Below are 11715 nucleotides of genomic sequence, written 5' to 3' on the forward strand. Positions count from 1 at the left end.
ACTGGTCTTAACTTGTTCATGGGTAATTATTGTTAATGCAAAAAGAAAAAACAAGCTGTAAATGATGTGGATTCTCTCTTCTTGCTTCTGTCTTGGACTCAATCTTAAAACACATCTAGTATCACATGTCAAATCTGAATCTGCACACTGAACACTGACGACTGTAAAGGATCAGAGGAAACTTTATTGTCCTGAATCTCACGCTCCAAACAATCAACAGAATGACATAAAAACAACACGAAAACATCTGCCATCACACACACACACACACACACACACACACACACACACACACACACACACACAGCTATAGTGTAATAAAGAACAGTATTTCTATCTGAAATGAAGTGGAGTTAAAGTATAAATGACTGAATCTCAGACGTACATAACTTGAGTAAGTGATACGTTTACATGCACAAAATATTACAATGTCTTTATCCATATTCTGAAAAAATGCAATATTCCTACTATTCTGTTTGAATGGATAATGAAAATGAATATTCCACTAATATTCCTGCTTACATGCAGCTACACTGTGATATTTATTCATATCCAGAAACCCGATGATGTCCGAGTCCTTCATGATGTTTCTGCTTCTGTTCTTCTGACATCATCTCTACTGCGGCTCTATAGCTGTTGGCTGGTTGGTTTGTGTTCAACGCACAGAGCTGCTGGTCAACAGGAGAGACTCTGATAGTGAATAATGTATACATGTATGTATATATATATATATATATATATATATATGTGTACATGTGTACATGTCCATCAATGATCCTAGAACCTGAACAGTGTCAACATGTCTCACAGGTTTTACTCTGAACTCATCAATTCACAATAAGAACTCATTCACAATATACAAACAGATATATGCTCTTAATGACCCGTCTAACTCACAATATTTTGATATAAGTGGAATATTAGTGTGCATGTAAATGTAGTCCGTGTGCTCTGATTCGCTGACCACAGCCACAGTGATGTCAGGATGTACTGAACACCTTCTGAGTACACGTCAGCATCACTGCGTCGAGGCGGCAGCTTAAACCACAGCTGCTGCTAACTTCCTCTTTAAAACATCTACTTTGCATCTAAAGCACCTTAAAGTAACCTTGAGTCTTGTATTTATCATCGTGATGGCGACTACGTTTGTATTGATGCTGAAAGTCCTCACATGTGCTCTTCACTCAGACGCCGCTCCTTTCAACCAATGGGGACACGAGATCCAGTTTAGAAAGGTAGGAAATTACCTTTATTATTTCTGACGACTTTATGCATGTGTGTGTGTGTTTTCTCTTTAAGTCTCAACTCTTTGTTTCCATTTTCACGTGTGACGTTTGATCAATGATGAGAGTGAAGAAAGAAACGTTAATTAAAAAGATTGTAAAAAGGTTGTAAATTCACTTTAATCATTAATCAACAGCAGCTTTTGTTTGTCACTCCGTCAGATATTATTAGTAATATTTCTTACATAAATGATTTCTTCTTAACTCAGTCGATAACCAAAACTCTCTGGTCATATATGTATATATGACCAGAGAGTTTTAATCTATATATTTACCTGGCTGTTGTGTTATTAATGATTAATAAATAAGTGTGTTGTTTGTCTGCAGGTGCGCGGTATCCAAAGTGAAGATATGAGTGATGTTTTATGGCGAGACCAGAACGAGGTAGGTGAAGATTAACAACTTTAAAGTCACTTTAAAGGTGCATAACATGGCTCCGCCGCCGCCATGTTGAGAGCCCTTGAGAGGCAATCGAAACGCTTCTTCAGCACCTTTAATCAGCTGTTAGGCAGACGAAGGGCTCTTTATACGTTTGGTTATAAAGAACCAATTCTACTTTTTTTAGAAATGGGGGTTCGTTAGGAAACACGTTCCTTGATTCTGTTGATCAGAACCTGAGAGAACCATCAAAAGACCAGAACCACAAACAGCCCGAAATACAACAGAAACTAGGCGAGAGGAGAGAGGGAAGAATGAAGCGTACATGGTTATTAAAGTGATAAACATAAGTTTACAAAGAGGAACACAACACAACACAACACCACCCTGAACTACAGGATGACCTCAGAAATGATTCAGTGTCATCAGTAACAGACTCTTAACATGAAAATCTATTGGTTGTTGCATTAAAATCTGATTTTACAGAGTTTCTGATATATTTATCTAATATCCAGAATATAGAAACAGTTACTAATCTGAACTTGTGTTTCCCTGCAGGAGCAAGTCCAGAACGTTTTCAAGAGAGTAAGTTTTCATCCCTCAGTTCTGCTTATTTCTGGGATCATCTTCAGCTCACTGACCTGCTGAGTGTCTCTTTGTCTTTCAGTTCCTGTTTCATTATTCTAAAGCACGCAACTCTGTGGGAGCTGTGCAGCATCAGGTGAGCGAGCCGCTGCTGAGGTCACTTCTGTCTTTCATTGTGTCTCCTTCTTTAAATGAGTGTTTGCAGCCGCTGTTGTTGCAAACAGAACACGGATCACCAACTGCTTCACACAAACCGTTCTTTAAATGCTGAAGAGAACGACGAAGAGATCAAATGGAGAAACGAACCTAAAACAGATGAAATTGTAACGTTTGTAATGTCGAGTCTGTTGTTGACAGTCAGCTGTCGGTTCTAGTTGACACTTTAATGAAGCCGTTTAAAACATTTAAAATGCACCATATGTTCCTTATTACAGCTGCTTCACCTGAATCATCACAACAACAGTGTTTCATATTCTGGGTTACAAACACACGCGGTTTAGATGATTATTGGTTAAAATATGTTAATTTTACAAAAGAAGCCAAAGCGTTCAAATGTCGTCTAAACACAAATCTGCTGAAATAAAATACTCTGAAAGATTTAGGAAGAAATACAAACAAGGTTCCAAATCTGAGGCGACATTTGGAACAAAACCTCGTTTGCATTTGTATAAGTTGTTACGAGGCTCTTAATTAACCATCGACACCGAGCTTTATGAGCCTGAACGCAGCTTTAAAATAGATTTATGAAGGCTTTTGTCTGATACCTTTCTTTATTTACCTATAGATATATAGATAGATATATATATAGATATATAGATATGTATATATAGACAGTATACGTGTGATACCAGATATCAAACGGTGTTTCCTCTCCTTTGTCCTCCAGTCTCACTCGGTTCATCCCTTGATGCGACTTTCCCCCAAACTGTCCCAGAGGAGAAACCAGAAGGTGTTACTGTTGGTAAGAAATCATGAAGACACATAAACACACTCTCCTCCACAGGAAGCTTCCTTCATCTTCTTTCACATGCGTCATAGAGAACATGTCCTCTTTCTGTCCAGCTGCTAAAATCATCATCAGAGAAGAAGAGTTGATAAATATGTCTTCAGGTTTTGGTGCTTTTTTAGAAAAGCGTTGAGCTTTTCCTCTAAGGCGTAAATATGATGTCACCGTCTGTGAATGCTTTTTAGTTTTAAGAATATGTATATTTGTAATTAATATTCTCTTTAAAAGATAAATAAATAAAACTGTAAAGATCAGACCTTTAACCAGGACACTAAACTAAGATGTTATTATGATGGAAAGCTCAATAACCAACTTCAGTGCAATTTAGTAAGTTATAATAATTTGCAAAAAATAAAATAGTTTCATAGAACATTAAACTAAAGAGAATCACTGCTGGAGGCTCCTCCCACTTCTGCAGGAAGAACAGCTCAAACATCCAACAAACATTCATATTATAGCAATAGAACTTTAATATCAGAGCCAATATTCTCTCAATATCATACACAATATTATCTATTTTAGTTTCTATTAAGTGCTTCATGTACTTTGTTTTTACTTGTGTTATAATTTACTTTAGTTGAATTAGTTTTTCTACATGTTTCTTAATCTTATTCCGTTCTGCTCTGGTGTCAGTGTTAAATATTATGCCTCCATTCTTTATGTCTTTATATTCTTATTCTTCTGTTGAGTCTTTGATCAAACTGGCACCATCGTCTCATCAAAGATTAGAGGAAAGTCTGAACAAACAAACGTAAACGTGAATCTTCTTGATGAATAATATTTATGACCTCCATGATCCTCAGGCTGAGGATTCATCAACAGCTTCTGAACGTTCAGCATTTCTCTTCCGTCTGCAGCGAGTCAACATTTACAAGAAGATCTTTAGAAATCGCATCAGTGCTCAGGGTCGGATTTACTGCCTCTTGACTTCTCCTCTCTCTTCCTAATGAAACAGAAGATTCGAGGTCTGCCGGAGGGAATGCTGTAGAAGAGAAATATCTACAACCAAAGGACATCAGGCTGAAGGAGAAGAAGAGGACGACGGGACGCCTCCGGGCAACATGACTTCTGTTACCAGAGAATTAATGTATGTACAGACGGAAACACAGAGAACATGAACATCACGTCAGTCAACGTGGACCCAAAGTCACCGAACAGAATCTGCTCTGAAGGACGTCCAGGTCACCAAAAGAAACACTGGGACGGATTATTGTGGCAAAGAGGTGAACTCACATTTAATTCAACAGATTCAAATGTACATTTTTGTGACATAAATATCATGAAACGTAATAAAAAAAAGTTACAATTTGTCTTTTGATGCTTTTTGTAAAGATTTCGGGCGAAGCCGTCGGACGTTTATTTAAACTATGAAAGGTTGTTGTGCTGCTTTCCCGTCCAGACGTCCTCGAGCAGGATGCAGCTCTGCACACGAGCCACATGGTTACAAAATGAAATGTATACGCTGACCCCTCCGAAGGGTCCTCTGAGTCTCTAATAGTCCTCGTCCTCAGAGTCGCCGTCCTTCCCCGTAGGAAGCGAACATCTGATCGACGACATCAGCTTGTCTTCGATCTGCTTCTTGGGGTTTTCCTCCAGCTCCGTCTTCACGGCTCCGGACTCCGATAACCTCCACTCCAGCTCTGGAGGGGAACCAGAACAAACACGGCATCAAGACAACGTGAAGACTCAAAGATTACAGAACAAAACAACCTTTCCAAAGACCAAGAAATGAGACGAAACTGAGAGCAAATGCCAAATATAACACACAAACATACGACATAATACAAGACTTTAGTGTGTGTTCAAACTCCTACCGTCAGCTTTGAGGTTCATGCCCCCGAAGACCAGCGGCCCGATGAACTGGGCCTTCATCTCGCCCTCCAGGTAGACGAAGACGGTGGGCAGGTTGCGGTCGGGGTAGTTGGCGATGCAGGTGGTGGAGATGGACTTGAGGAACTTGGTCTGAGGGAACTTCCTGGCCAACGAGCTCAGGTGCTGGTTGATGAGCGTGCACAGAGGGATGCTGGGTAAAAGGAGACGGGCAGAGATGAGACAGAGATCTTTTAGTGGAAAGAGAGTACAGGTCATGAAGACCATAGTGAGGAGACTGATGGACCACTAATCAATCAATCAATCAATCAATCAATCAATCAATCAATCAATCAATCAATCAATCAATCAATCAATCTATATCTCTCATTGTTTTCACTCACTCAGGCTTCAAACGGCTCATTCTAATCCAGGAATAAACTTTTGTTTTTAAAGCTACAAAAAGCAGAATTTAAACGGCTGAAGGGTTTTCTGCTCCTCGTGTATGAACTCAAATCCTTCCAGAAGGTATTTTGGATTGAAGTTTTATCCAAAACTACGATGGCGATATTAATCATAATAAGTAGAACAGAGGTGGTAGGAGGGTGATTTAGCCACCTGAAATAAAGGACGGCCTCTGAGCGAGTATATATATATATTTATATATAATATTTCTGTGTTGTTCTATAAACATGAATACATAATATATATTTGCATCAGGCGGCTCACGTTAGCGCAGCGTTTAACGGGGGCGTCTGAGTTTCTTTTCTCGTAAATTTGTGACTTTATAATCTGAGTTTGTTGTTCTATTGAAGCCAGAGAAGATGCATCGAATCAGAACAGATTAAATCACCACAATCAGGTGTTTTTGTTCCACATCGTTGTTGGAGTCTGTTTCGTTGGACCTACCCGGGTTTGTAGAGGTGCAGCACCACAAAGATGCCCTCTCCGGCATTGTTCACCTCCTTGATGTAGTCCTGCCCGGAGATCTCACAAATCTCCCCGAAAATGTTCTTCATCTGAGTCGCCTTCCACTCGGCGAGACGCTTCTGTCTGCAAAGGAGTCACAGGAGCCACGATGTGAAGGTGGTTTAAAGGAGGATTCAGACTTGTGCCCGTCTTTAGGGCAAAACCACATTATAGGAGAGCCTTCACTTACTTGTACAGCTCAATGGCAGCTTCATCGTCTTCACCAAACTCATCTTCATTCTCCTCCAGTTCTTCCAGCGTCATGTCCTCGTACGTTTGAACTGTTCAGAGGAACGGCAGTCATTACACGCTCTGGAACTGATCTGACCTCAGTGATCAAATGAAACCATCACTCGTGTGCGATAGAACGTCCGTGGTTTTCATTTGTACATCTGCACAGAAGACGCCACGTCTCGTGAGGTGGAAACATGAAGAACATGATATATTTTCTCTCTTACCGACAGACCGCTGCTGGAGGGCCAGCTCCTCCTCTTCGTCATCTTTAGGCACCTCTTTGGGAGGAAGAATGCCTTTCTTCCTCAGGATATCGTTCCACTCGGTGTCTTCGTTTGGGTCCTGGAGGGAAAACACAGAATAAACACAAAGAATGTTTCTCTGGGTTTCCTTCATTTCTGGTTTTGTAAAAAGAGTGAAAGATATTTTAAAACTAAAATCTGCTAGTTTCTGAAGAGGTGTAACCCGAACCTGTGGCATGAATACGCAGGTTTCAGTTTAAAGCAAGAGACAAAGACCAGAATGCTTTTTTTATTTATCTTTAACTTGATTTTTCAAATACTGTCGACAGATAACAGTTTACCTTTACCAACTGTTGTTGTAACTAACTATTGTTCTGCTGGAAGACAAAAGGTACTTGATGACAGAACATTTGTCTCAGAGGTTCAAATCAGTCACTGAAATGTGAAGCGTTTCATATTCCTGTTGATTCAAACACTTTGCTTTTTGGAGCGATCGACAACAAACTCGTCTTCGATCTGCTGCTTGGATTTGTATTTATCATACTAAAAAAAAAAATATGTATATATATATATATTTATATTATTTATACAAATATATTTATATATACTATTCAATGTATTGTATTTAAAAAATAATCCATTAAATAACATAAACATTTTTGTGATATAAATACATATATATTAAATGGGCAAAATAATACATTAAATAATTTAACGATAATAATAATTATATACATACAAAAATGTAAATGCTCAACACTTATACGTTTCTTATCAGATTACTTAAGCTCGTTCTAACTTAACTTGTTTTAAGCAGTTTATTTATTAAATAATATTTCCATGATCAAAGTGTCACCAGATACATTTCTTTTTACCAACTAACATTTTATTTTTTTTATTATAAATTATATATTTTTTTATTATTATTATTATTATTATTATATCACAAATCGTTTCAGTTTTAGTACTAAAATAATTTCACGTCAACATATTTCTCTTTACGTCTCTTGGAGGTTTCTTGGGGTAAATGAAGCTCTTTGCTAGCAAGCTAACAGTCAAGACAACATTTAAACACGCCCAGCTACACCGCTAGCTTAGCTTTATAAGCTCTGCTCTTAAATGATCTCAACTATCACCCCCGACATCAACAGACGTTAAATCTTCTCGTTGAACAGCGTCAAACACAAACAGTTTAAAAGTCGTATAGAGTTAAACTAACCTGCATTTTGACAGAAAGAAGCTTCCTCAGGAATCACACCGCTGCTCTCCTCCCAGAACCGGAACCGGAAAGGACCGCAGACGGACCGATTCCGGCACTAAACTAATAAGTTATGACTGTTTCAAATAAGCACAAAACACGTTCAAGTTTTCGAAAAAGCAATTTAACCAAGTATATCTTAAAACGAACACAAACAGTATATTTCTATATTTTTATGGTGGAAAGGTTTGTTTAAAAAGTTGAGGAACTCGTGGGTTGTGGGGATAGGACAATAATAAAAGAGACACCAACTTCCGGGTGATTCTCACATATGACCCTATAAGGAGTGTGAGCGCAGCATTCCATTTGTGGCTGCTGAGAGCGAGAGCAGACAGGTGCGTAAACACACACACACATGCACACACACACACACGCACACACACACACACACACACACACACACACACACACACACACACACACACACACACACACACACACACACACACACACACACTCACACACACTCACTCACGCTTACTATTAAGTTGGTCTATTTATTCTCGATAACAGGTGGAGAAAGAAAATATATACAATATATTAGATACAAATATTAGTTCTTATCATTACTGCACAAATAGATACCCTTAATACTTATTATAGTTAATATTATTGTTATTATTATTCACTGTGAAACTCCATTAGCCTAATTTAATATATATATATATATATATATTTTTTATTTTTTTTGATTACCCTAAACATTACATATTTAAAAAAGACCAGTCTCTACAGCAAACACAGTATACCACATTTAGTATTTAAAACAGGTGAATTTATAGAAGTCTCGAAGATCACTTCATAATCTTATTCCAGTTGTCCCCCCCTCCCCCCCCCCCCCCCCCCCCCTTCACCACAGTCTATGGCTTTATTGATCACGACTGGTAATATTTTGATACATGTTTGGTTTGTTTAAATTCTTTCCCATCAAATACTCAGTATGCACAACTTTTGTTAGGTTACCAGGTGAACTCCATTAGTCCGATTAAATGCTGACTTGTAGACACGATCATCTTTTCTTTATGAGATCATGTTTTTGTATTATGTGCAGCAAAAAGTGGAGCAAAAAGAACAATAGTTTTATAGGCTGTTATTTTACATCTGAAATGTGAAATGACAGCCTATAAAACAATACACAATGCAAGTAACATAACAAAAGTGCTGTGCAGTACGTCCAGTATGTTACTGTAACATTATTGTAACTTTGTAACTTATTCACAACTAGTGTGAAGTAAACAAATGAAAACAACTGAAGTGTGTTCTGGTACATTGTTTACTTAAAGTTACTACAAGGATCTTTCATTGTGTTGACTCTGTCGCCCCCTGTGGTCTAAAGCTGTAGTGTCTCTGAGCTCCAGACTCCCTTTAGAAAACCTCTCATGTTACTGCAGCAGGTCTGACAGTCTGACCCTCTCAGTCCTGGTTCTGGTTCTCCCGTGCCTCCCTTCCCTCCAGCGGGTCCAGCAACACGTCCTGGGTCTCCAGCAGAGAGGTGTCGGTGTTGACTCCCAGAGAGGAGGAGCTCTGCTCCTGGAGGAGGAGGAGGAGACGCTGCTGCTGCTTTCTCAGAAACTCCTTCAGCTCAGACTCCAGATCCTGGTTCACCAGAAAGAACCTGCATGAGTTCATCTGGTTTTACGAGAATCCGACCCGGTGGCTCCGATGACGAGCATCAAGAATAACTCTATAGAAACAGACTATCTTCTCTCTGATGGTCTCTTTACTGATGGAGGTCTGATAGAGGATCAGGACTACACTGAGACTGGTTCATGTAGAGGATCAGGACTAAACTGAGACTGGTTCAGGACCAGATAAAGGTTCCTCAAAGTCACTTTAAAGTCCAGATTTAAACGTATTAAATGGAGCTAACAGGACTGTCTCCATGTGAAATCTTTGGTTCACCATGTTGAGATCTAATTTAAGCTCCGACCAGCTTCACTTGCTTCACTTCCTCTTTTTCTACTTCCTCTTCTTCACACCGCTCTGAGCAAAATGAATATCTGGTTTCTATTCATTGCTGGTCTGAATTCATCAGAAGTGGATTTATAAAATGGTTCACCAGAAGCCTCAGTGCGTGTCAATGTGGTTTGGTTTCATTAATGGGAAATTAAAGTACAGTAAACAGGAAGAAACAATAAAACATGGCCGCCAAAGAAAACACAGTTGGAGAGAGAAGCACTTCCTCCTAAAATGTAAAACACTCAATGAGACAAGGATTCAACTGTAATCCCAGAGTTCAATGAGCTTTCAAGATTAAAAATACTCTGTTTTGTTCATATTTAATATTAATATTATATGTACTTTTTGTACTTTGGCAACATTGTTTTATTTCTGAAACTTTCATGTCAATAAATCTTAATTTAATTTAATTTAATTTAAAACAATTTATGATTTTGTCCATAACATTCTGACAGTAGAATAAGAGATTCATTCTAATGTGTGTAAAGATTGCTTCCATTTGATTTTAGATTGTTGACAAGTGACGTCTCAGAAAATCCACAATGTTTGATTTTTAATCCTTATTTATTTTGCTGTAACATGCTGATTAATGTACCATTCAGTAGTCAGCAGTAATGGAACTAAACAGAGTAATAATAATATTTAGAGCCTTCTTTGGCTTTTATCATAATGATAAACGGTCTGAATCCAAACGATGAACCTTTGTGGATGATTAACGCGCTGAGCACCTGAACACCGAGTCAGCCAATCACAGGAGGGCCAGCGACTCTCTGCCGGAACTGTCGGAAGGGAAAAGTTGGTGAAATGCGGAAGGAAAATAAAGCGAAGAGCTCTCACTCTGTACCTGTTCTCAGGAACCACAAACTTCAGCTGAGTGTCTTGGTTTTGGTTTGGTTGCACGTGAAATATGTTTTTTTGTAATCACTACGTCATGTTTCAGTTCCATACTTACAGAATAATAATATGATAAATTAAAATGATAAATAGTTTGGTCAACTTTCTTGGCTTCAGTTTATTAAGTGACTTAAGTATTCATGTTGTTGTCAATATTCATTATTTATATTCTGACCGGCATATTGTCTGAGAATGTGATTGTTAATTATTTGTACATTCAACGTAATTATACTTAATATATTTAGTGTGTAGACTAAAACCTCTTGTGTTTTGAGATTAATAAATGTGTTACATAAGGCTGTTTGTTGCAGATGTTTCCAGAACTAAACTAAAATAATAGAATGATTTAAACTAAAGTAATTCCAGTGAAAATATATAAGTCTTTACAGTAACACTTTATAAGATCAAAACAATGTGCAGCACAGAAGAAACTGAAGACACAATCAGAGCAGGTGTTATGACTTTAAAGCCTTTATTCATATTTATTATGCTGATTGTGCCGTGTTTTGTTTTTGTTTGTGGAAAAATGAGACGATCCCCATAAAAACAATGTGGATGTTTCTTCTTACAGACTACCATCACGCTAAACATTTAAAATCCTATGAAGCCTTTAAATTCATGAATTAAACATGAGGTGTTCTCACTTATTTCAGTTAATTCAAGTTCAGATTATTTATCATGTTGAACATGAAAACGGTTTTCAGGTTCAGTTCATGATTATTTTTCTTTTACTTTTTTAAATGAGTTAAAAATAAAAGTAAAAGTTGTGCAGATGTTGCATTCTTGTTCCAAAAAGACAAAAAAATCCAACTAATTACAGTTATATATTTTTATGATTTTTGTGAATATAAGCTACTTATTACACCTTCAAACAATGAGAGTCAACAGAAACATTTAACAAAATATAAGATCTGTGATTAACAGAGTTAACAGTATTTTATTTATGAATATAAATGTTGTCATTGGAGAACGCCTTAAATGTTTTTGAGCCAAAATATAAAAAATATTAATAAAAAAATGTTATTGTGATGATTTGTGATTATGGGTTCGAAAACTTAAAGTAATCTTTATACATAAAAAAAGAATCTCCAGTAACCA

General features: G+C 37.6%; 2 protein-coding genes across 2 annotated transcripts; one reads left to right on the forward strand and one right to left on the reverse strand.

The window, feature by feature from the left end:
* Positions 1–1133: 1133 nt before the first annotated feature.
* On the forward strand, positions 1134–4240 carry nms (neuromedin S; the record flags this gene model as incomplete). The annotated part of the gene is made up of 6 exons (XM_079170316.1): positions 1134–1235; positions 1611–1667; positions 2220–2246; positions 2329–2382; positions 3133–3207; positions 4208–4240. 6 exons carry the CDS (start codon positions 1134–1136, stop codon positions 4238–4240), a joined length of 348 nt encoding a protein of 115 aa, XP_079026442.1.
* A 219-nt stretch (positions 4241–4459) lies between these two features.
* Positions 4460–7790, reverse strand: pdcl3 (phosducin-like 3). Its single transcript, XM_079169942.1, has 6 exons — positions 7726–7790; positions 6489–6606; positions 6221–6311; positions 5971–6114; positions 5067–5275; positions 4460–4892 (listed from the first exon to the last, which is right to left on the reverse strand). Exons 1-6 carry the CDS (start codon positions 7729–7731, stop codon positions 4744–4746), a joined length of 717 nt encoding a protein of 238 aa, XP_079026068.1. The 5' UTR covers positions 7732–7790; the 3' UTR covers positions 4460–4743.
* Positions 7791–11715: the final 3925 nt, after the last annotated feature.

The sequence above is a fragment of the Pholis gunnellus genome, assembly GCF_910591455.1.
Source record: "Pholis gunnellus genome assembly, chromosome: 12".
NCBI classification, from domain to species: Eukaryota; Metazoa; Chordata; class Actinopteri; order Perciformes; family Pholidae; genus Pholis; species Pholis gunnellus.

Excerpts from the sequence above, each read along its gene's own strand:
- pdcl3 (XM_079169942.1), bottom strand. Across the intron at positions 6,115-6,220 it reads GCTGCCATTGAGCTGTACAA|ACAGAAGCGTCTCGCCGAGT; the intron begins GTAAGTGAAGGC and ends ACTCCTTTGCAG. Across the intron at positions 4,893-5,066 it reads CATGAACCTCAAAGCTGACG|AGCTGGAGTGGAGGTTATCG; the intron begins GTAGGAGTTTGA and ends GTTCCCCTCCAG.